Source organism: Euleptes europaea, chromosome 2 (genome assembly GCF_029931775.1).
Source record: "Euleptes europaea isolate rEulEur1 chromosome 2, rEulEur1.hap1, whole genome shotgun sequence".
NCBI lineage: Eukaryota > Metazoa > Chordata > Lepidosauria > Squamata > Sphaerodactylidae > Euleptes > Euleptes europaea.
The window spans coordinates 52,580,694-52,607,432 of record NC_079313.1 but is presented as its reverse complement, the minus strand read 5'-3'; the positions used below and the strand labels follow the sequence as shown (position 1 = coordinate 52,607,432).

Here is a 26,739-nt window from a genome sequence, read left to right as displayed (position 1 = left end):
AGCATGCAGTAATTCAGGCAGTTTTCCATTGCATTCCTCTTCAATTCTAGTAAATGTAATAAGGTCACTGGAACTCAAGAGTTATTAACAAGGGTTATACACAGTCAGAGATTGAAAGTTTACTATTTAAATGCTGCAAGAACATTAAATAGTGGAATTTTGTGCCTTATGTACAGAAATTTGCGATTAGTGTAATCCAAGAGTTTCCAAATATTCTTGTCAATATCTTTAAGACCTGAAAAATGAAAAAATATGCTATATCAAAGAAGATCAATATTTTTTTCAAACACACAGATTATGGATTTAAGTGCAGTGGGTTGGAGTAGATGACCCTGGTGGTCCCTTCCAACTCTGATTCTAAGAAAATATTATTGGCCTTGATACACTCAAATCATTTTGATGAATTGCTGAATATATTCTATATACAGCAATATAATAAGAGGAATAAGTCACATTTATAGGTCTACCAAAATATTGCTGTGTGCATAAAAGGCACATTATTAGGTTATAGTGTGAACCCATACCTGTTGCAATGATTAATGTTTTGTTTTTCTTTTGTGTCCCATACCATATGCCTAATGAGTCTTGTATATTGTTTTTGAAGCATGTAGGAGTCTCCTTTTTGTAATTTTTTTTATCCTCTTCAGAATATACAGAGTGATTTTAACCTCACCAGATTCACCCTCAACTAGGCGAATGTCTGTATACATTAAATTTATCCTTAGTGTAACATCAAAAAGCAGGAATCAACTAGTTCTATATAAATGTTTTACATTACTGTTGCTTTTATCCATTGCTTTATATGTTGAAACAGCCCAAAATACTAATTATGAGTACAAACTATGAATTACTGATTAACCAGCGGGCCACACATTTTAACTAAGTGGGTTTTCCTCATGCCTTTTACAGAGGACACTTCAGATGACCAAATGCACTATATGCTATTTCATCTAGCTCTGTTAACACTGCTGGAATGTGCAAGATCTGCAAAGTGGGAGAGTAGGAACTTTGAAACTATGTAAAGGCTGGGAAAATAGGTGTGTTCAGAGGGAGAACACAGTTGCAGATGGGTCTCTTTGGTGAAGATAGGCAGGTAGGCATAGAAGAATGTTAACAAAAATGTAAAGACACAAGAGAAGAAGACTGGAAAACAGAGTGTTGCCAGTGTAATAAATGTAGTATTGAGAACTGGAAGATAGAGTGCAAAATCAAGATAGGATACTGTTTACATGCAAAATACACAAGCAATATTTGCTGAAATGGATCAAGCGTCCAGGATCAAGTGTCCAGAAGTTGGTTTAGGTACCCCCTTCGTCACTAACCTTTTACAACAACAGAAGATTGTTACAGGACTCTCTTCTTCTAGTCGGTACCTTCCTGAGTTTGGTAGATCTTTGCATTGTGCTATAAATGCACGGAGCTCTGTCTCTGGAAAGCCTTCTTGCTGGTAATGCTGAAAAATGGCACTGTTATTAGATTCAATGCACTCAGACTGAACACTACTGCAATAGATAAAATTTCAGTTCCAACAGCTGCTGATCAGCATCACTTCCCCTTTGTACAAAAGGGAATTACTGCATGCAAACATACCAGATAGCAAAACAGGTAAAGAAAAGGGCTGGAGTGGATTCCCACACTGTGTGTGTGGGGGGGGGGGTGTCCAAAAGACACACAGATAAGTAGTATGTGATTTTTAAAATGACCCCAGCTTCTCCCCAAAATTAGCTAGAGATTAGAGACTGTGTATGCGAGATACCCTCAAGCTACTGTGAAAAGCAGGGTCAAGCCCTCAGCTACCAGAATTAGACTAAAATGAAGAAAGCAGCTTTCTATGTGATTCTACTTGCCCATCTGGATGTGAGGAGAAACTGGGGTCCCAGTATGCATGTTGTCAGATCTGCATTTTTTGAGCCAGCTTTCCCACGAAGTTCTTTCAAATATCATACTTTTAAGGGTCACTGGTCTTTTTTTTCCCCATAAAATTTTTATTATTTTTAAAATATTTTACTGTCTGGTACTTTTCAACAACACATTCATTTCATAAATCATACAATAAAAAACTTTAACAGCATCATCGAAAAGCATATTCATCTATTAATGAAAAGATATTCAAATAAGAGACTTCCCCCTCACCTTCCTCCATCTTGCTATAAATTTATCTATTATTTTGCAAAGAAGTTCTAATCCAGAAAAATACATCAAGCTTGATTACTAAGTTAATTCTAAATTATTCATTCACAATTAGTACGTGTTTATTATTGATTTCATATATAGTAACAGATTTTATTTCAAAACCGTTCTTAAGGTAAAAGGATTAGATCAGTAAATACAAAATTCCCTAGTCATTATTTAAATCCCTGTTTAGCCCTCTGTTTCTCTCTATCACCCATAAACTGCATGTTTCCTTTTAATTTTGTTCTTGCTGTGAATTTTTGTTTTTCCAACACTTCTGTTATTTTTGATGTCCTGTCTTTTTTGTCCAGATGTCGAGGCCAACTCCTTTTTCTCCTCTTCTTGTTGATGTTGTGGCTCCTTGTTAAGGCCAGCTAGATCTTTTTCATAATTCTTCAAAAAGTTTTTTACCTCCTCCTGTGAAGAGATAGTAAATCTGACCTCTTTGTAGGTAAAAGTGAGTCCCTGTGGGAAGATCCAGGAGAATCTTATTCCATTCTTCTTCAATGTCCCAGTAAATTCTTTGTACATATTTCTCTTCATCATCAAGTGTCGTGGGATATCCTTAAGAATGATAAGAGGATTTTCATTCACTGACAAAGGATTATCATAGAGGGTTTGCATAATATAATCTTTCATCCTTATATCATAAAAGGAAATCATAATATCTCTTGCCTTTGTCTTCTCCAAACTGGTGGGTAAAGGAATTCTATATACTTTGTTTATTGCATAATCCAGATCTTGTTCACTTATATGAATCAGGTCAGCCAATGATTTTATGATAGTTATTCTGGTACATCCCATTGCTTCTGGAAAATTGCGAAGACGTACGTTCGATAGTCTTAATTTTAACTCCATAATAGCCAGTAGGTCCATAACATTTTGTTGTTGAAAATGTATAGCTTGAATTTGATTACCTTGAAGTATCTGTTTATTTTTAATATCTTTCTGTTCTTCAATTGCCTTTAATTGAAGAATCCATTTTTCCCATATCAGTTTTCATTGTAGATATTTGAGATTTCATATTTGTAATTTCGCTTGCCAAAATGTCCAATTTCTGACTAGTCTGGTTGGTAGTTTGAGTTAGACTAGTCAATATGTTGGTTAACTGAGCCAGACGTTGAGATTGTTGCTCATATTGTTTAGTAAAGGCATCCATGTGTTTTGTTAACATTTCCTGTATTTTCTCGTCGGCCTTTCCCATGTTTATTTCTGAAAATAGTTTTGACAATTCACCAATACCAAGAAATGCTGTTTTAAATATGTTGGCAGGGTCCAAAACCTTGTAGTGGTTCTATTCATCAATTATACAGGTCCTGGGATTAAATGGCTGCAAATTCTTCTCTCCGCTGTAAAACAATTAGTGCTGTTGTAAAGGGCCATCAAGTTTTATTGACACTCTGCTCGATTGTAAAAGAAGGGGGTGGGCTGGGCATTATTTAAATCGCGGACCTTCGGTCGTCTTGTTTTCCAGTAGTAGGAATATGTTGCATGTTGCACAATAAAGACGCACTTCAAGCCCTGCGATTTAGTTTCCTGTATGATCTTTCCCTTTCAATCTCGATGGTTTTCTATGATGAATCGGAAAGACGTCATCTCCAGAGGAATTTAGCCCATTCGCTCCCACCCCTTTTAACACCTCGGCTTCTAATTGGTAGCTAGAGTGTCTGTCAACCGTCCCGTTTGTTATGCCAAAGTGGAGATCGAGTAGATAAGGCTCCTGCCATTCAACTATACTCTTTTTAAACAAACAAAGTCACTTATATTCTGGACAGAGAGATGCAGATTGCATTGATGATTATTACGATCTTCCAGAGCTTCAATTTCAAGGTAAAGACAAAAGAATTCTTGCAACTTACTCAGATGTTGGATGATAAGGTTACGGTGATGATAATTTTCTTAGATGGTGATTGAAGGGGGAGGACTGAACCTTGATTACCCATGAAATGTTCCAGCGATGACTTTCCCTCTTGCCCTCGGGACCGGCATCAAAACTTCCGAGGGGCTTGAAAGCCTCCCTCGGAGAGTTCTGGAGGTCAAACCGCATAAGTGGCTGCAGGGAATTCCTGCTTCCCAAGTCCACTGTTTAGGACCGGGTTGAGGTGCTGTTTAGCACCCCAATTTGAACATTTCTTGGATTTTTCCTGGAGAGTCCAGGAAACATGGCGCTCAGCCCAGCTGCCCCAGCAGGAAGTCTAAGGGTCACTGGCCTTGAAGAACATGCACCCTGTCTTTTCCAAACCCCTCACTCCTGGTTGGGAGACCCTCTGGAGCTTCTCTGAACAGAAAGGACTTCTAGCTCAAGCAGAAGGGCAGCTGCTGCCATCCCCAGAACTAGCTTCACAGGGATCCAAGTACCCAAATGAAGAACCCATTTATGGAATCAGGCTTCCATGATGCACGCATCATTAACTGGATTCAGGAACCACATGTATAAATCAGATGTGCATCCAAGTCAGATTATGCATTCCACTGAAAGCAATTCAATACAGACATATCTGTTGTCAGATGCTCATTAGAACACATATCTGTTTTATATATGCCCATGTGATTGGGTCATGCAGCTTCTGTTCCAACCACATAGAATCTGTTCACAAATAAGCAATACCTATATTGTAGGAGAAGACTGAAAGGGTACCCATTTTATTTTTTGGACCTAGAACATAATCTCTAAAATAACTTCCTGAATTAAAGTAGAACCTATTTAATACTTGGAAATGAGAGTACATATCATGGCATATAAGAAATGAAAACTACAATCAAACTTTTTAGGTTCTATTGGTACATATTAACTTTTTATGAAGGTGACCAAAACTATCTTCTTGTATCAGAGAATCAGATATAAAGCCATTTTTAAAAGCACTAGTTCCATACTCCCCCCCACCCAAAAAAAACCTCAAGCATACCTTAACAGTTTCATATGTGTCCGTAATAAGAGCAATGAAAAGACTCAGCACCATGTATATAAACAAACTGATGAAAGAGTAGAGGTAGATCCGGCTGAATAACCAAACCAAATAGCTTTTCTGCTGCATCTTTTCAAATGTAGCGAACATATCATCTCCATTTATTAAAGAGAAAAGACATTCAGAAACCATGTTCAAGGAACGGAACTAGAAAAAAAATTGAGCCAAACACATAAAAGATCACAACTTTATAATACAATCATAAAGTCAGAGACTAACACAAGCTTAATTTGTGTGTGCGGGGGGAACGGGCTTTCTTTGATACTTGGATGGAAACAAGGTCAGAGCTGTGAGAACTCTGGGCTTTAAAAAATTATGTTTCTAATATTGTTTAATACCATCTTTCCCCCTTGGAATTCAGGGAAGCATGTATAGATTAATGGCTAGGTCTCCCCTTCCTTTATCCTTCCAACAAACTGTTGGGATTGGTTAGGCTGAGACATGGTATAACCTTGGGTCAGTCAGTCAGTGATTGCAATTGAGGGATTTAAATCTTGATTACCCTGGTTTGACCATTTATTCACAACACCAGTTCCATAATCTGTATGTATTATGCAAGCTAGCAAATGCCTATTTTGCATACGTTTTTCTGCTTTTATTTTGCATAATTCTGGTTTTGTTAGCTGTAGGTGGGAACTAGTTGGTGTTTCAAGCCACCAACTACGCACAGTATGACTCCAACACCAGCACAGAGCTTCTGAAATGTCAACAGACATCCATTCACTTTCAAACCACTGTTTGCGTACAGTGGAAACTTGCTTTGTCTACATGTAGATGAAAATCTGTATGAGGTACAGATTTTGACATCTGCACCTCATACGATATTCTCCACCTTTTCTGCATTCCCAAGAAGTAACAGATTACAGATAGCTACAATTAACATCAGTGGGAATGTTTTCAGGACTAGATGTTCAGTAGTAATTATTTCCTTACGGTTGTTCAGAGGTATTTCTCTCTGGTGCTGTCCACATGGATGGGCAAGTGCTATCAGCCCTGACAGACATGTTGGTAGCATGCTTATGTATCTCACCTCAGGTATTTTTAATGGGACCTGTTGTCAGCGTGTCAGACCTTCCCCTGTCTCCCTGTGTTCATCGCTTTATGTTATGCTTTTTCTGTCATAGCTTTAGGTGGTTTTGGCATTGGGCTGGATCCATTTTGGGGGGAGGTTGCACCTTCATGCCTGCCTCCCTGTTTTGGGGATCCCCATAAGGGGTCGAGTCCTTCTGCAGATGCCCAGCTCAAGGGCTGTTGCATGGCTCCACTCCCAGGTGATGAGGGTACCACTTAGAGGTCTGTGTCCATGTGGAACCACTGGCTTGCCACTCTGGGTTTCCCCCCCAACACTCAGGTTGGGAGTGCATTTCATCGGCAAAACAGGGTGGTCGCTCAATGCCTCGCCAGTGCGCCATCTGCTATAATCAATAAAGCTGTGGCCTTTTCAATCCATTCCTTGTGTTACTGCATCCTTCCTCTCACCCTTATTTCTGCTATGGCACTACACTTGTCCTTGGGACTGCAACTGATAACACTTCAAAAAGGAGTTCAGAACATTTCTATGCAATTAACACATGGTACCTTAACATGATATGGACCAAGCACAATCCAGCCACAGAAACAATAGCCCAGATAAATCATAGCAGCACAACAGCAGAATCGAATTACATTGGGCAAAGCTGCACGTAGGGTCAAAATAAGCAGCTGCAAAAACAAAAACAAATCCCCCCCAAATCTGTTAGACTTCAGGCATTCAGTACAGCTAGGTAGCAACTTAAAACATATACCAACAGAATGGAGATCCAAAGATATCCTTACATTATACTTCTGAAAGAAACCTAGGTAGCGAATCACTCCAAGCCACACAAGCATGGTAGAGGTGCCCAACAGGATACTGCACACATCATAGCTTGTTAGACTCTATTTCATAGAAAGACAAAAAAGAAAAAGAAATTGAAAGCTTATTGGCCTTTTCTAGACCCTTTTCTGGTCAGAGACCCAAGTGTGTAGCAAAACTCAGGGCGGTTTCAGTGGTCATCTGCCCAGATAGCTACACTGGGGTGGGGAAGGTGTTCTAGTATGACCGAACTACAGCGGGGTCTGTCACAATGACATTTTAGACAAATCACGATCATTTGATAAACATATACAATGCTTTAAAGGTGAACTACACAACAAATTCAGTCTATTAACTCTTAAGACTGGCAAGCCTAGCCACTTTTACCAGGCAATGACTAACACTTTTGCTGCATTAGCAGATGGGTAGGGTTCTCCTTTTACTAAGGGGTATCCCCAAGACAACCAGTGGTATTGGGAAATGGAGAACCTATGAATCCTGAAGCTACATACGAGGCTCTGGTGGGATTGGTACCTGATGGATTTTAAGCCTGGCTAAACATTTACGTTAGACATTACCTCAGTATTAGCTGGTTCAGGGTCCTGTGTACATATGCACGCCATTTTAAATATGTAACCTAGAACTCTAGTACCCTCAAGAACAGCTCCTACAAGGAGTTTAAGTAAGAAGGATTTAAAAAAACTTGTCTATGCAAGCATCTTACCTTTGCCTGTATTTCCATCTTCAGTGTAGAACCAATTATAGTTAGGACATCACTAACAATTATCATGATATACCATCCATTGACAAATTCCATCTGATCGCTGAAAGATACTTCTTTCTTATAATGATGCAGGGAAAAGGATACAAATTCCTAAAGGATGTGGGTGAGAAGAGAAATTGTGACTGAGAGGCTGATGAGACACTATATTAAGAAACCATGTCGGATTTTCCAGTTGGCGAGCTATGCACGTAGGAGTGAGAAAGGTGAGCTCTGCTACGGAATTTTGATGGTGTGGTGATTTGGAGCCGTCTGAGAAACACACTTGACTGTGGTTTGACTCCAGCAGCAAGCTTGGACTTGCGGGGGTTTTGGGAAACGATGCAGCAGTGTATTAGTGAGCACTCTGAGGACTAATTGACTAAGTAGACTTGGAACTGAGCAAGTCCCCCCTCCCCCTACCCTTTTGAAAGGCCAAAAGACACATTGCTGAGTCTTCCTAATGGCACATGCCGATAGGAAGCAAACTATCCAGAGGAGACACTAATAAATGACCTGTCATGAGTCAGCCTGCAGAGAGTCAGCCTGCAGAGACCTCCTCTGATGAAGAGGAAGTAGAGGCCAGAATAGAGGATCAGCCGAAGTCAGGAGATGACTCACCATGCCTGCAGCCTGCCAGCTCAAGGACTCCAGTTGGACCTGACACCTTGCAACATGCAGTGTCTCCAGAGGCCTCGCCAAGGCCACTGGAGCAGAAAAGAAAACAGGTTCGTCTGGCAATGCAGCAGAGACAGCAGAGTGCTAGACTGAAGGCTTTACACAGGAACCTCCCCAGTAGCAGTGATGAGGAAGAGCAGGGCTGAAGCACCACCTGTGAACTCAGCCTCATCAGCATCAGCTGGCTCTGCTACAGCAGCAGGGGAAGGGATTTAAGCCATCAGTTAGGCTTGCCTGTTGTGCAAGCAACTTGTCACCAACCTCCTGGTGTACCGGCCTTGTTTCCCTGCTATCCTTTGGATTCCTGGTATCCTGACTTCTTGGACTGGCTCTGACTAACACCTTGGACTTCCCTTGCCTGTATTGATATCTCGGACTCTGCCTTCACTGTGAATGACCTTGGACTGTTCCCCAGACTACGCTTACAGCTTACAGCCCTCGCTCCTCGCCTGCATCACGACATTACCTGAGAGATAACGTCCTCTTGTGAAGGCAAGGAGAGAGAGTGAGTGTGACTGCTCATACAGAAGGTACTACTAATCAGCAACGAGCAGAAAAATGGGCAAGAAACGTGCATGTATAGCACAAAAGACAAATAATACTCCCCCTCAAAAGCAAGCAAAGACAGGCTCTAAAGAGACAATAGAGCGATGGATTAACAGCCAGACATCACCACCTTCTTCTGAAGAAATGCCGCAAAAGGTAGCAACAGATTTATTGTCCTAAACTCTGACATGCCTGCACCATCCAGCAATGAGACTGAATTTGAAAACCAGAGAAATGTGCAAAAAGCTAAAAAGAACAGCTTAGAAATAACATAGGTTACGTCAGACAATTGCACCCAAACAGAAACCAGAGAGAAAGAGCAAGCTACCCAAACAAGGGAAATGAAAATACAAGAAAAAGATGAATACCAGCTGCTAGCACAGCAATGCCACCTCATTGCAGAAACAATACATTGTCTTTTTAACACCTTAAAAACTGTTGAACAAAAAATAGACCTATATATGGAAGATTACAAAAAGAAAGAGAATATAATGTATCAAGCTCCAAAGCTAAAGGAAAGTCACAAGACAAATTGGAGGTTTCAATGAAATGTTAAAACCTCCAGAGTCTTGCAACGCCAATGAATTTCCTTAACAATTTCACCATTTAGAGGTTACCTACCTAACTGGAGTAACAACAGAATAATAATCAACCATTTACCGTATATACTCGTGTATAAGCCGAGTTTTTCAGCCCCAAAAAAGGGCTGAAAAAGCCGAACTCGGCTTATACGCGGGTCAGTAGGGGAGGGGGGAGGAGGGAACTTACTGCTGCCGCCGCCGGTCCCACGCCGCTTCCTGCTGCCAAGAGCGGCCTGGGGTGGCCTCCTGCAGCTGCAGGGAGATTGCCCCGGCCCTCGCCCGGCCTCGCCGCCGCTGCTCGCGGCCTGGGGCGGCTGCCCCGGCCCTCGCCTGGCCTCCGCTGCTCGCGGCCGAGGGCGGCCTGGGGCGGCCTTCTGCAGCTGCAGGGAGGCTGCCCCGGCCCTTGCCCGGTTGTGTCGCCGCCGCCGCCAGGCCCGTGCCGCTTGCTGCCGGGAGCCCAGGTAAGCCTGCGGGGGGGGGAGGGGTTATAAGCCGACCCTCGGCTTATAAGCCGACCCTCGGCTTATACGCGGGTGCCTAATTTTTCCCCATTTTTGGGGAGAAATTAGGCACCTCGGCTTATACGCGGGTCGGCTTATACACAGGTATATACAGTAAGTACTATTCTGAACATACCAATGAGAAATATAGATCTTTTAAAAACACTCTACCTACCCAGCAACCAAGATAAAATACAACTGGTACTCAGCTTTAACTCTCAGAGGATCCCTACACAAATTATGAGAAATAAACACACGATTAACGATTATGGTGCAAAGAGTCTTTAAAGATCAACATGTCAATCACCTGCAACATGATTCAGATAAGCTGGAAAAGATACAGATAAAGAAAGCAAACCAAAGCACTCAAACCACGATTGCTTTCTCAACTACATCCCAGATGCAAGCAAGTGAAAACGAACTAAACTTACCTACTCTATCTCAATTTGAGGAGAATGTCACTGACTCTTTTGCAAAGTTACAAAAAGTAGAACAAGAGGATATAATAAAGAGGCTAAAGATGATGCAAAATGAACTAAATGTAATCTTTAATATCTCAAATAAGAAAGAAAAAGAAAACCAAAAGATCTAAGAAAAGCAGAAAACAAAAGATCTAAGAAAAGCAGAAAACATTAAATATCTAGGTATCTGGCTAAGTAAAGATAGAACTAAATGTTTAAATTTAAATTGCGGGGAAATAGCTAAAGAACTAAAAGAATATGTCAAAAAACGGCTTCCTCTAAATGTCACACTTCTAGGTCGAGTCAATTTAATTAAAATGATAATCTTACCAAAAATAAATTTTATTTTCAATAACTTATTTGTAGATATACCAAAGAAAATGATTGAAGAATGGCAAAAGATCTGTAATAGATTTATTTGGCAGAATAAAAAAAACAGATTCAGAAATAGCAATCTATATGAACTTAAAGGCAAAGGTGGGATAGGAATGCCAAATTTACTAGTATATTATCAGGTAGCTATGGTAAAGTGGTTAAAATCATGGGTAGTAAACGATGAAAAGGAACCTTATATTAAAATTGAACAAGATTTTGTTAAATTTCCGCCGTGGGTAAAAATAAAAGATAGGAAAATTCTTTATAATAAAGATAATAACTGCATTAATACCATTCTAAAACAATGGGATGTATTAAGAGAGAAACTAGCCCCAGATATTTCCCCACTGTCTTCTTTCCTTTGGAACATCTTAGCCGAGAATCCAGAATTCCAACTCCCTCGCAGAATAAAGACAGATAAACAGAATGATTATCATTACTGGATTAAAAATAATAATAATTTAGAACCTCTAGGAAAAAAAATTTATAAGAAGGAAGTTAATATTACCTTTATAGAATATTTATAAATGAAAAAGTATTGGAATAATTTAAAAGAAAAAGAATTAACTAAAATTAGAGAAAAATCTGTTTGAGAAATTAATGCTTCAGGATAAAGTTTCAACTTCAAAAATATATGCAATTTTAATAAAAGAAAATTTAAATTCAATATTAGGCTATAGGACAGATGGAACATTTATTTAGATAAACCATTGAGCGATCAAGAATGGGAATATATTTTTTCAAAGGGATTGGATTTCTCAGTTAGCTTGCAAATAAGAGAAAATTTAATTAAGATGGTATATGTGGCATTTAACTCCAATTAGAATAAGTAAAATCTACAAATCAATGAATGATAGTTGCTGGTACTGTGATAAAAAACAAGCAGACTTCATTCATATCTGGTGAAAGTGTGAGAGCTATAACGTTCTGGACTGAAATAGTGAAATATCTGTCTGTTGGAATGGAGATTGATATCCCATGTAAACCTGATACTTTTGTTAAATTTAGCCCATAACCTAACTAAAGATAAACGATGTATGGGGTTACACAGGATAACTGCTGCTAGAATGACTTTTGCCAGACATTGGAAACAAAAAACGACTCCAAAGATAGAGGAATGGTTGGTTAAAGTAAAAGAAATATATGTATTAATTAAGTTAACAACATATCAGAAAAATGGTGATACAATGAACCTAGACAAGCTATGGTTACGAACTGTAAATAAAATGGAAAATCTTATAACCAAGGGTGGGAACAGACAATTTTCTGCAATGACAGTCTAGCTATTTTATAGAGGACTAAACCGTGAAGCTGTAATATAGAAATTTCTTAAGTTTACATACATATATATTGTATTTTAAATTATGAAGACTGCTATATGTTTTTCTATATGTCTTTTTTGTTTTTGTTTTTGCTGTTGTTAATTGTATTGAATAAATATAATTTAAAAAAGAAAAAAGAAGAAACCATGTCACGTTTAACTTACCCTCTGTAGACGAATTCCTCTAATCACAGATCGTGTGCAAAGAACCAGTGATGCTGAACATGTCAATATGACAAAAGCATCGAATATCATCATGTAGTGAGTATTCTTCTGTACTAAGAAAAAAATCATACATGTTATGATTTGTGTGTTGTTTTTTACAAATCTTGATTCCTTCCTCCCACTTGCACTCATTCATTATTTATTACATTTATATTCCACTTTTGTTTTCTCATGGAGCTTAAGGTAGTGTACAAAGGCAGTATACTATACCTGCTTAGTATAAGCAAGATTACTGAATTGTGTGGCCTCCAACTGGAGCTTGGGACCAAAGTTTGTACTTCCATCTGGTAGGCAAAATGCTGTTTATGAAGTAGCCCGGAGAAATGAAGCTAACCAGGAAGAAATCTTCTTCCTTTACAGGAGAGTAGACCACCATGGAAGGGGAGACAGCAGTGCTCAGTGATGCTGGCTATTAGTCTGCTTCTAGGCTCTACCACCTCTGTGGGAGCCCAGCCAGCCGCCTTGTTCTTCCCTGGTTCCGCTGCCTCCATGGGAGCCTTGCCAGCCACTCTGCCGCCTCCACAGGAGCCCGGCCGACCGCTCTGCTGTTCTTAGACTACCGCCTCAGCGGGAGTCCCTGTAGCCACCTTTCCTTGCCACGCCTCTGAGAGGAGCTCAGACACATGGTCCTCCGGCAGGAGGAAACCGTCAGCTCCAGTTTCAAATGGCGCAGCCATCCGCTTTCTGTGCCTTGCTGCAGAAGGAAAGGCATTAAATCTGGAAAATTTAAGGGAGCTGGCTTGCTCCGAGGTCTAAGTCCACATGTGGTAAGGTTGCAGACAGAGCATCCTCAGTAAACTGCCTTACCCTAGCGAGGCAGGAATGAAACTGGAAGCAGAGGGCAATTCCAGGCAGGAAACAGGAAGTGGGGGAAAGTTTTTTACTACTTCCTGCCTGCTCAGAACTGGAAAGGAACCACCCATCCATTTCCAAGATGCCCTCCGCCTCAGAGTGAGAATTATATATTACTGCTTGTATCACTGTTATTGAGAACAGTAATTGCAACTGTGTCAGCTAGGTCTTGCCCGGCTCAATTGTTTAGAATAATTAGATCATTAACGTCCCTACCTGAGGGACAATCAAATTTAAACACAAATTTGGCACTTAGCTGTGAGGCATTCTCGAGCTTTTTTGCAGGTAAAGTAGCTCCACCATGACTTCTCGGCTAACCTTGACACAGTAAATGAACTGGAGGCCCCTTGCCCATCTTCTGCTCCTATATTGAACCACTTCAGCTGGCTTTCTCTAAATGATGTGGACAGTAAGGCCCACCACTTGCCTTTTAAACCCATGTCCCTCCTGGTTGGTTAAAGCCTCATGGGAGTCAATGCAGGCCCCCCTGGGAGAGATTATAAACCTGTACTTTGATTCTGGAGCCTTCCCAGGGGGTTTAAAAGAGCCAGTGGTGCGTCTACTCTTTAAAAAAATCATCTTTAGATTCTAGGGATCTTGCCAACTACCGCCCAGTGTCGAATCATTTGTACCCGGGAAAGGTAGTTGAGAGAGCGGCAGCCGAGCAACTTCAGGTTTTTCTGGATGAAGCATCAATCCTAGACCCATTCCAGTTGGGCTTCTGCCCTGGCCATGGGACAGAGACGGCTCTGGTTGCCCTTGTAGACGAGCTCCCTCAACAGCTGGATCAGGGTGGGGCTGCTGATACTATTAGATTTGTCAGCCTTTAACATGGTCGACCATGGAATCTTAGGTCACTGCCTCGCCAACATTGGGATTCCGGGCTCAGCCCTTCAATGGCTATGCTCCTTTCTCCCTGCCTGGTGGAATAGCCTCCCTAATGAGATCAGGGCCCTGCGAGATCTTCAGGAATTCTGCAAGGCCTGCAAGATGGAGCTATTCCTCCAGGCTTATGGTTGAGGCCAGCGGCGGTTCTCATTATAAATACTGGCCTCCCTAATCCTTTCCCCTCCCCTGCTGCAGACCGCCATCCCCACTTATACCATCTTGGGGGTGGTCAGATTCATCCATTGGCTGCAGATGGATTTGGACTATAGTGCCTTCGGGGGCATTGTCTTATTTATTAGATTGATTTCGGCTATTTTAAAATGTATTTTAAAATGTTTTATTGTTTTTATTATATTCTGGATCATGTAAGCTGCTCTGAGCCTGACCTTCGAGTTGGGGAGGGCGGGGTAAAAATGCAATAAAATAAAAATAAATAGTTCCACTTCATCTCCCCCTCTCTTCCTTCCTCCTTCTGGCTTGGATCCACCGGAGCCTTTCCACAGATGGAATAATTTCAAGGGGAATTTGGGGCTGCAGTGGAAGGGGAAGGTGAGAAAGTCCCACATTGCATGGACATCTTTCCATTCATGCAAAAACTGGTGGATCCAAACTATGTCTGTAACATAAAAATATGTGACATGTTATCACATGATGGGTTTCTGTACCACATTCTACTTACTGGCTGCCACTTGTAGAGATGGGGCAACAGCATGATCTTTGTGGTACTCGGGGAAGGCATTCTTCTTTCATGTAGGAATTGACCAGGTCATCAGCACACTGGTTCTTTCATACACCTAAGCACTAAGCTTGATAAGAGGGTAACAGAAGTTTCCCATATGAAGGAGAGCATTATTTCCTCTAATATTTTTGAAGCCCTGTCTGGAAATATGGCAGCCCCATCTAGCAAGGAAGTTTGGCTGTAGTCTGCTGGAAAAAGGACTAATTACCACAACTGTGAGAGCAGGCAGTCTGACAGGTCCCAGGCAACCTTCACGACAGGAGAGCAGAAATCTCTCCACAGTATATCACAGGGATGGGACCAGGAAGAACATCACGTAGAAAAACATGAACGCTTATGGTTAATGTACCATAGCAGCCCTGCTAAGGTTGAGAAGAAACCATACAGCATGAAGCACTGAATTTAGTGTCTTTTTGAAATAAGTATCCTTGTGTATTTTACTGTCTCTCTCTTTCTCTGTATGTATAAAAACATCAGCATTTACACAGATCAGTAGAGCACTCCATCTAGTGTACAAATTAAGTAGTTTTGCTATATCACTTCAGTTCCATTAAAAATACAGTATTTGTCAGGAAACAAAATACCAAGACCACGGTCACACAGCCCGGATAACCTACAAGAACAGTATTGAATCTTTTCAGAATTTAATACTCTCACTTAAAGCCTTTGCCTGGTTTCCACTCCCAGAGCAAGGCTATTTCTAGCATCCCTTTTCTAAAGTCACAAATCTCAAGTGCCAACGGAATGGCTGGCTATGTGGCAATTTCACTTTAACAGCAGTTTCATATGTCACTAGGTGATAGACCTTCATTTGCCAACAAGTGGAAAAAAGCAGCTAATTCCCAACGCCCAAACGTTTGCAAACATGCAGATCTCCTATATTACATTGGCACAGACATCCATAAAATATTTTATTTCTACTGTTTACAATCAATATGTGAAGCAGGCCCAAGACAGATATATTGACATATATCCAGCCGTTCTAAAGATATTGTGACCTAAGTATAAAATCAGACTCCACCATCCATGCAAATCATATTAAGAGGAACCATGAATTATCAACATGAAAGTGGCTTGTGAAAAGAGTGGACACATTTTTCTTTTTTGCTTTCTAGCTAAGAAGATTAGGTGTGGAGCACCACCAAATATATGTCAAGTCGACCTGGTACTTACTTGATCCAGAAACATGCCATTCTTTACATTCATTGATTGCAATATCGTTGTCCAGGCTTATTTTAATTCTTCCGCTATGTGCTTTGTTATCAAACACAATCTGTGGGGGGAGAAAAATATAGAATAGTTATGTTTACACAGAAAGCTATGAGTACTTACGCTATACTGATATATAACTAAAACTGGATTATTGAAAGTCTTAATTCCCCTCCCCCTCCTTACTAAAGTCTTACTTCTTTTCAAAGTCTTGTTCAAAATGTGCAGCTCACAGATGTTCATGCATGTTTCATTTCCTACACGGAAGTCTTTTCCATGTAAATCATGAGTAATTCCTTTGTTTGTTGGTTTTAAAAACAAGTCTGTAGCCTTCCTAGCTGAACATGTAAATTTGAAAACCATGGGGACAATGTTTCCAAGTCTCAAAAGCCAAATGTTGCCAAGGAAATTGGGGTTCAGTATTCTGCACTGCTCCTTGACTGTCTCCCCCACATGGCCAGTTACTGTGCCTGTACCTCTATTTACTAACCTTACCTCTATGTCCCCCAACCACATTTACTTAAGAAAGGAATCTCAGGAGAATAACAGTTAGTGTAAAAAGTGGATTTAGACTACATAAATTGGGTAGACTTAGGAAAGAACTTGGGAAGCTGAGGGAGATGGAGACATAACACAGCTCTTGCCTACTCTCATCTATCACATTCCATGTGTATTAATAGAGGCTCATTTTTTATTTTCGTAATAAACATTTACAAATGGTGAACTGAACTTTCAAGGTATATTATGTATTTTCATAAATAGTTTCTAACCCATGCTTGCAGCCCAATGGCCCTTAATGTGGCTTTAAAAACAATTAGAACATTTAAAATTGGCAGCATTAATAGTCATTTTTAAAGATAGCAGCAGCAAAACCTAGAACAAACCTAAAAAAACTCCCAGCAAACAGGTTATTCAAGACAGCACTAAAACGCACAAAAGAAAAAGCAGGCAATACACAAACAGCATCAATAAATACTTAGAATCCAGCGCTTTAAATGGGGATGTTAAACATTGGCCAAAAAAAAATCTCAACAAAAGCCTGCATTAATAAAGTCTTAAGCTGGTGCTGAAAACTCAGTAGGCTTGGCTCCAGCTGCATAACTATGTGTGTTTCATAACGGAAGTGCCACAACAGAGATGGCCCTGTCCCTGGTGGCATAATTCCAATTTGGACAGCATACAGAGCTGAGCCTCCAAAGATGATAGGCAGATTTGTCTGAGATGATAAAAGGCAGAAATTATCCCTACGTTAGATATAACCAACTCCTGAGCCCAGTCTAGCCCCACAAGAGTACTGTTTTGCCACCTTCACCTATACAGGTGCAAGAAAGTTGTGTGTGGAAAGGAGGAGAAGCCATGGGACTGCCAGAAGTTCACTTGGAAGATGTGCTGATGTGATTCTGGCTGATCATTCCCATCCCCTTCACAGAGTGCCCCTTCAGAACAACTGGAACTCTATAGTATGAGAACTGTTCATCCAAGCTTCTACTTACTGTCAAGGTAAAATCATAGCAATCTGGAAGTTCGTGGTGACGAACCGTCTGAAGATTGATGGCCTTCAATTTGAACGTGAGCTGCACAGTCACAAGTCTAGAAGACAGTTTGGCATTTTATTTCTACCATTACCAACCAGGTACACGAACACAAGCAGCTGGTAACTGCATCTCACCTATGGAAGTCAAGAGTGAAGTTGAAAGCGCTCCTCCTCACTGTCCCATTTTCCAGTGGCTGCATTGGCTCCACATAAAAACACTCTGCAAGAAGAACACAGGCACAAACTGCATGGGAAGCTACCTGGCATCTTATAAGGTAAAGTTGGTTTTAGATAAAAGGCAGGCAACTGGCAGCCTCGTGGGCCTGAAATTTCTTTCTCTGCTCCATAACAACCCTAATGTGTTTTATTCACAGAAGTTTCTAAAATGTTTTGCTCATTTCTTTATACAGAAAGGCAGCCATAGTTTTTATATTACACATGTTTTACTGTACATGCATTCTGGACACACACGTACACACATTCTTGATGGGATCTTTCACGTTTCTCAGCTCCCCAGTTGACTGTAAACTGAAAAAACCTCACGTCACTTCATTTCTGTCAAACACTTTATACATGTTTTCAAATCAATGTTACTTACAGAATTAAGGAGTTGGATCCAGCACAGGTAGCTTGTGAGGAAGACCATGAGAGGACTACTGAGCTTCCTGGTGTTACCCTCCCCCCAGCAGCCATCTCAATCCCTATGAAAGTTTGTTTCCAGGGTCACAAGACCCATGCAGACTAATAATCACAAGGGTTGAAACTGCAGTGGGGAGGAGGAATCTTGAAGATTTCTTACTAAGACTGTGCAGGCATAGGATCTGTATATCTCCAGAATCTGCACAGATGCAACTGATAACACCTTCTGTACTACAGAAAATTTAGGGTTTTTTCTATACCCTAGAAAACTTTTATCCTATTCAACACTCACATGACAAGTTAGGAACCTCACCAGTTTCAATTTCTGGGTCAATATCAAAAGTATCATTTCCAGGGCAAATGGTGCCTCGTTTGTAGAAATACTGGCATATTGCCATGGCTGTCTCTTCCCCTCCTTTCTTCTCATACGCATGATTTCCAACAGATATAGTGCGCAGCTGTAAATACTAAGCCAATGATAACAATTAATTAACACCAACAGAGCATCTGAGAAAATTATTAACATTCAATCAAAATTTGCAGGCCAAAAGTTTAAAGCTTCCCTGGATAGATTCAGGCCCTAATTTCTTTAAACCAAAGATACATGCACAAAGTCTCCTGTGATGTCAGAATATAAGTATATTTTACTGGGTATTCCATTTGGCTGAGTCCCATATACTCTTCGGATAAGAATGGACAAATTTTCTCAGTTCACTAAGACACTTTATACAGGAAACACAAAACTGAATAAATGAAAGCAGGAATCTTGCTTTCACAAAATGACAAGAATTTATCTTGGTTTCACTGATACACAGTGAGGTAGCAGCTAACTTGGGCCATACATCTCAAGTTGTACCTTATGCATTTTGAATTGTAATTTCCCATTCTGAAAATTATTTCAACAGAACATGATGGTGTTGTCTGGCAACCCTACCAAATCAGAGCTGAGGACAAACAGAGGATTGTATTAGATGGATCTGGGCCAGATCCAGTAAGGCAATTCTTACATTCACACCAATAATGGGTTTTGCCAGGTTCATAAAAATGGGTAGCTGGACAACAACAGAAGTATTTCAGAAGGCTAGATTTCTCTTGAATATCCACAATACCTTGTTTGCAAAAATCAATAGTGAGAAGAGTGGTTGGATTCAGACTAACATTTCTGCTGAGCATTTCAAGGTGTTGCAGGAGGAGGGAAGCAAGAGAAGTGTTCTCAGTAGGTGGAACTCCTTGTGCCTGCAGAAATGTTAGTCTGGATCCAATCTGATGGTCTGTGAATGGACCCATGGTCCAGTATTAAACTATCACAGGCTTTGGCTTACAGTAGTCTTCTTCACTTAAGGTCAAAACAAACAAGATGCTGGGAGATCTGGGATCAGATGTTCCAAGCATCTTTCAAAAGTGTATTACAACTTCACACGGCCCTAATCTATATCAGGGCAAATTAGGGAGAGAAAGGGACAGAATTTAGCCCTTCCACCTGTGCATGGTTTCCCAAACTGAAACCCATTTCCTCATGAGGTTACTGGATTTTGAAGAAAAAAGACAAAGATGTCATATCTCCTTTATTAACAACAGCAGCTGAGGAAGGGGAGAAAAGCTCTGTGAGTGACTGGGCAGGGGCAGAAGGGTTTCTTCCCCATATGGCCTGATGTGAATCAGGGCTACACACAGCTATAATTTATCTTCTAAAAGCTGTGATCTCCCTCACATCTTCTTGCAGCCTTAGTGTTGCCTGCTCATTTTTAATTGGTGAAAACAGATTACACGCTTTTGTTCAGTGAATGGCCATTCATTGCATTTTTGAAGTAGTTGTGTGATTTAATGTGCTTGGTGTTAAATTTGCAAATAATCTCATCTTAATCCCAACAAAACAGAGGTGCTACTGGTGGAGGGGAGGTTTGGCCCAGGAATTGGGATGTTGCCTGTTCAGGATGGGTTTACACTCCCCCTAAAGGAGCAGGTTTGTAATTTTGGGGTGTTTACACTCCCCCTAAAGGAGCAGGTTTGTAATTTTGGGGTGCTTATGGACACAGGCCTCCTATTGGATAAAAAGGTAGCAGGGGGGGCCAGGGGGGGCCTTTCACCAGCTTTGGCTAGTGAGCCAGTTATAGCCCCTTCCTGGAGAACTGTTTAAAATATTTTTATTTATACACACACACATTTTAAACAGTGTTTTAATATTTGCTGGCTTGGGGACCCTTGAGTTGGGTGGAAAAGCAGCACACATATTTTAAATAAACATAAGATTTTATGTAAGTTATCTACAGTTATATACATACAACAATAAACTGGTTACCTGATTTATTGCAAAGAAGATCTGATCATAGACATCCACTTGTGTATACACTGCATAGGTGTCATCCATTCTGTCTGTGTAGCCTTTCAGGAAGAGATGTTTAAAAGCCACTGTGTTTTCTTCTTTAAAAGCAACCACCATTTGATTGCTTAACCCAAAGAATACCAGCTGAAAGGCATATGAAAACCATAATAGTTAATGCCTACATTCCAAACAAATTTACTTTATATAGCAGACTTAAATTTTCACCTTCCATCGTAAGGAATGTTCCTGTAGACAAAGCATTAGATATGGGATCTCTGTATTATTAAAACCCATCATCAGCAAGCAAGAGGCCCTGTCTTACAAAAAGATTGCTCCAGAAAAACTGAAGCTTTCTTCAGTTCTGTTGTTTAAAACCAGTGCTTTTTTAGTTATATAAAAAATGCCAGTCCTCATTTATAAGGTTGCACCGATTTCTACCACTTCCCCTTTTCCTCTGCAGATCCCCACTAGGCCAGTGGTTGGCAAACAGCAGCTCCCGAGCCGCATGCGGCTCTTTAAGGAGAAAGAAACCAGCACAACTCAATGTATTAAACAATTCATTAACTACTTATAACAGTGAAAAAAACCACAAGGTGTGCAAATATATACAATTATTTACAATAAGTTATCACAAGCCTAATAGCAAGTCCAAAAGTCTATCAGAGGCAATTTTTCTTCAAATCCAAATGTGGTCGACACTGTCAGAAATCAGTTGGGACAAAGTCCAATCCAAAGAAGGAGGAAACGCTATTCCGGATATTCTTGTAGCGCTTTCACCAAAGCATAGCTTCATCAGCCTATTAAAAATTACAACAATCCTTTAGCCTCAGTTACATATTCGCTAAACCATTATATGAAAATATTGGATGGTATAAGCTTACCTCACACTGTGTTAAAAGCATACAATTAGGGAGGTTTACAATCTTTTTAGAATAAACTTTAAGTAGTAATCGCTTCAATAGTATTTTAACTTTTGCAATTTTTTAATATTTTTAACTTAAATATTTTTATAGTTCCCAAAAGAAGGGCTGCTGATCCTTCTGCATCAAGTTTAAGCTGTAACTCCCAGTATCAAGCACATATAGAAAGCAAGGGTCATATGACACAATCAGGCAGACTGAAATGTTAAGGATTTAAAGGCACAGTACTCATATAACAATTCTCAAAAGTAAATCTATAGGAATTTTACAAAAAACAGGACAAGTCAAAGTCGTTATTAAGCCCATTGAGGGCTAGAGTGTTAAACAAATTAATGAAGCGCATCTCGTTTTGAAGTAACAATTTCTGTACATCTCTATGATCATGTGGATGGTTGCGATACACCCACAACACAAAGAACCTCATGTCATTTTCTGTATGTTTTTGTTCTACAAAATGGCTTGTTAGGGGGGCCTCAAAATTAAGGGCACGCAGCCTAGATCTGTGCTCCCCTATGCGCAACTTGACTTGGCGCATTGTACTCCCGATATAAAGTTTTGCGCATTTACATGTGACCGCGTAAATAACACGGCTCGTGGCCCAATTAGAAAAGTGTCTCAATTGCAATTTAAAGTCAGAAGTGGCAGAACAAAATTCCTTCACGGGAAGGCTTAACGGGCAGACAGAACACTTCCCACACTTAAAATGGCCGACGGCCGAAGTGTGTTGTGTGGGTTTAGAGAGATCAGAATGCACTAAGTAGTCTCGAAAGGACTGTGTTCTGCGCATGCCAAAAACAGGCGGAAGATCACAACCTGGAATATCACGAAGGATATGCCAATGTCTCCTAATGGCTTGTTGGATTGCGTGAGAATGTTTGCTGTAAGTCAAAGAGCAATATTCTTTTTTGAGGTTTGTGGTTTTTTTAAGAATAATGCAGAGCGATCTTTCTCATTAGCTTTATCTTGGGCTTGAGACACAACTTGCGATGGATAACCTCGTCTGATCAAAGAAACAGACATATTGTCAGAGGCTTTTACAAATTCATTGGCACAGGTAGCATTCCTTTTAAGCCGAAGAAAGTTACTAAAGGGAAGATTATTTTTAAATGAATTGGGTGGTTGGAAAGATAGTGCAATCCGGAACCTTTTGACATGCTTTTTTTATATGGTTTCACAGCTAATTTCCTATCAAGTCTTACATAAATTTCTAGGTCTAAGAATGGTATGCTCATAGAATCACACTTCCCTGTAAATATAAGATGTTCATTAATGGTATTCAACCATATAGAAAATTTATCAAATGTCTCAGGGGAGTCAAAAAGAAAAAACAGATCGTCTACGTAACGTTTGTACAAAAATAAATGTGATTCAAAGGGATTATTATTGATGATATGAGCTAATTCGAATTCAATCATATATAAGTTGGCAATTGCAGGGGCACAGGCAGCGCCCATGGCAACACCCTTAGTCTGCAAAAAAAAACTCGGATTCAAATCTGAAATAATTATTCTCAAACATAAGGTCAATGAGTTGCAATAAAAAATGTGTGGGGGGAGAAGAGTCAGGTCGGGAATCTAATCTGTCAGCAATAATATTCCTTGCGTCTTCCAACGGAACGTTGGTATAAAGCGCGCTAACATCTAACGTTGTCATGACTCCTCCAATGGGTAATGGATAATTTTCAACATATTGTATGAAATCTCTGGAATCTAGCACGTAAGAAGGTGTTAGAACCACGACGGGTTGCAAAAAATAATCAAGAAATTTAGAGATAGGCTCAAGTAATGATCCACAAAATGAAACTATAGGTCTTCCTGGTACTGGCCGGGTTTTTTTGTGTATCTTAGGGAGCGTGTAAAAAGTCGGAACTTTAGGAAAAGATACAGTCAAAAAATCAGCTACCTGTTTGTTGATGTAACCAAGACTCAAACCCTCAGTGACAACGATTTGAATTAGTTTGGACAATTTGTTAGTAATATTACTAGAAAGTTTAGTATAAAAAGTCTTATCTCCAAGTTGTCTCATTATTTCAGTTTTATACGCGTCGGCATCTTGCAGCACAACAGCGCCTCCCTTATCCGCGGGGCGGATTACAATGGAGTCATCTTTAGCCAAGTCATTAAGAATATCGGTTTGCTCATGAGTAAGATTTGAAGTAGGTCGCCATTTATGATGTTCTATCCTAGCTACATCCTGAGTAACTAAGTGCTGGAAAGTACTAAAGAGGTAATTAGAGCTATTCGGAATAAACGATGATTTACTACGAAATGTCGTCATATCAGATTGTTGTTGTGGCTTATCGCGAAAAAAATCACGCAGTTTAATATTGCGGAAAAGTTTAAACAGTTCAATTTTCGTTTGGAATGACGAATAGGGGGCATTAGGAACGAAGCCTAAGCCTAAATTGAGCACGTTAGCTTCATCTTCAGTTAGAACTCGAGAAGAAAGATTTATAACTATCGTTTCTTCCGCTGGAATTCGCGTGGTCAGGCACCATGGGAAAAATTTCTATTGTGTCCTTGTGACCTAAGTTGGTATGTCCTAGCGGAAGAGTTGGAACCATAAGAACTATATGAGCTAATACTCTCGTGATCAGATCCCATTTGATCAGAGTCATGGTTAACAGGTCTTCTGTTTCTGTTCCTATTGAAGTTCTCTTTAAATTCCCAATTATAAATTCTATTTTTTGCATAGTCATCCTTATCACGATTGAACTTGCGCAGCTTGTAGCTTTTTATATTGGACATAAGCTGCAAGATCTTTTTCCATGCTAGCAATTTGTGTCTTAAAGTCCTGTTCTGGTAAGTATTTTTTCAGATTACTTTTTATAGTATCTATATCTTTAGTCACCGAATCAATTTCAGACATTGCCTGTTCGATTATAAGAAGCATCAAATCCATAGAGCAACGATTTAATACTGCTGCCCATTTCTCTTTAAAGGCAACGTAATCACTAAACAGGGCTGGTCCTTTTTGAATACGTAAGCCTTTAGGTATTAGGTTGGATTTGGCATAATCAGTTAAGGAAGACCCATGTAGCTCTATACGGGCTTTCTTTTTAAGCAGACCCATAAGCTTTTCACTATCCAAGCCATCAACATTTTCAGAATTACACAGGGAAGGCATAGCTTTCAACAATCTTTCACGCTCTGCAGGTGGAGGCGGTGAGTGGCTGGCAAGTGGGCAGGTGGCTGTCGCCTCGCCTCTCCTCCCCCCTGGCTCGTGGCCCTCCGCCAGGGCAGGCCGGGCCAGCTGGCCAGAGGAAGGGCTGAGGAAGCACACCCCCTGGAGCCGGAGGGCGAGGAGCCATGGGGAGTCGGCTGCAGCCGAGGTAGGTGCGGGGCAGGGCGGGGACACAGGGAAGAGCGGGCCGGGGGCGCTGCCTTCTGCCCCGCCCTCCACTTCGGAGTCTCCCTTGCCGCAGCCAGGCTGGCTTCGTGGAGTCTGAGAACTTTTGGCCGGGCGTGGCTGCGGGGCACCGGGTGTGTGTGTGGGGGATGTGTGTGTGCAGGTGACGGTGGCTTTTCTCCTCGTTTGTGCATGTCCGTTGATGCATGGGAGGTTTTGCCTTGGGTTTGCTGCTCTGTAGGTGCACATTACGGATACCGTGGACCTCCACAAAAACAAAAAAACAAAACAAAAACAAATTAGTGGGTTTTAGATCAAATCAAGCCTGAACTGACCCTAGAAGCTAAAATGACTAAATTGAGGCTGTCGTATTTTGGTCACATCATGAGACGACAAGAGTCACTGGAAAAGACAGTCATGCTAGGAAAAGCTGAAGGTAGCAGGAAAAGAGGAAGACCCAATAAGAGATGGATGGACTCTATAAAGGAAGCCATGACCCTCAGTTTGCAAGATCTGATCAAGGCTGTTAAGGATAGGACACTTTGGAGGACAGTGATTCATAGGGTCGCCATGAGTTGGAACGACTTGACGGCACTTAACACACACACACACACATGCACATTTCCCCCCATCCAAATTCTCAAAACTCTGCAGGGGGGCTTAATTTTGAGTTTGGAGGACGCGCATGGGGGAAGATGTGCATCTACGGAGCGGCAAAGTTTAAGTTTAAGAAATTTGGCTCTCACTGTTGATATTTGGCTCTGTTGATTAATGAGTTTGCCGACCACTGCACTAGGCTATTCTGAGGATCTACTCTCTCTTTCTTTGGCTGAGAGGAGAAGGCTGGAGCATGAGAATCAGGACTCGAGAGAGCACCTATAAAGGTGTTGGTACTCATTACTGGTGAGTAATTCCACACACATAGAGCCCTGTTTAAAGCAATAGTGATATTAAGTGGATATTAAGTCCAGCTCTGCCATAGAGTTTCCACTTAGAACATGGAAAAGGGTTAGGTTAAAGTAAAAACAAAACAAAAAAAACCTTGTGTGGATACATGATATCTTCTCCTTCCCATCTGATGGCTGCACCCAAACAAGCTTCCCTCATATCATAGTATTAATATTTGAGTAATCGTAGATTTTTTTTCTATTTATAAAATTCAGAATTACTTGGACATGTATTTCTCTTAAATGAAAGAAAGCATTAAAATCAGCAATTTTGGAATCCTCTTCAGAATTCAACAGCTTCTTGGGCTCATGTTTCAGAACAGAAAATAACTGACAGAGCATAACTGCAGAACAGAAGGAAACTTACACTCAGGCTTCCCCAGCCTTACCTGGATGGTAACCATTGCTATTTTCAGAAGCTGTATCCCAAGCTTCCAGGGCTTTCGCCCTCGGGCCCAGAATTTTTCGCATGGGTTCATGAAGAAGAATTTAAGTTTCCTTCTCAGCTGGTCTTCCAAAAGCAATTCTTGACAGATTGAAGGTTGTCCTTTGTAGCTGTAAAGGTTTTCATCATCATGTGAACTGCAGCTACTAACAATCACTTCAGGATTTTCCATTGCTGGAACACATAAAACATGGATTAAGCTACAGACACAGTCCTGGAATGACTAACAGAACATTATCACTTGTGATCATGGACATATCTAAAGCATGATTTGGGGCTAGTCTAGTTGATGAATGGGTAGCAGGTTATAGCTAGATAATCCATGTGCACATATCACAAATGCCCACCCACTTAGATGATCAGGCTTTTAACCATCAAGAAAGCACAACAGAGAGGAACAAATGTGTTAAACGAAGAAAGCTTAGTTCACCCAGAGGTCCTACGCTTCATTCACAGAATGCACTATTTTTAGAGCT

The 26,739-nt window shown here is 40.6% G+C and overlaps 1 protein-coding gene across 1 annotated transcript; it reads right to left on the bottom strand.

Moving 5' to 3' along the window:
- MCOLN3 (mucolipin TRP cation channel 3) lies at nt 1–26,438 on the bottom strand. Its single transcript, XM_056843987.1, has 13 exons — nt 26,208–26,438; nt 20,580–20,747; nt 18,594–18,747; nt 17,777–17,861; nt 17,601–17,697; nt 16,072–16,171; nt 12,360–12,472; nt 7,697–7,846; nt 6,954–7,055; nt 6,717–6,839; nt 5,079–5,285; nt 1,323–1,453; nt 1–235 (listed from the first exon to the last, which is right to left on the bottom strand). The coding sequence occupies exons 1-13, from the start codon at nt 26,433–26,435 to the stop codon at nt 229–231; spliced, it is 1,665 nt and encodes a 554-aa protein (XP_056699965.1). The 5' UTR covers nt 26,436–26,438; the 3' UTR covers nt 1–228.
- Between the last annotated feature and the right edge of the window lie 301 nt (nt 26,439–26,739).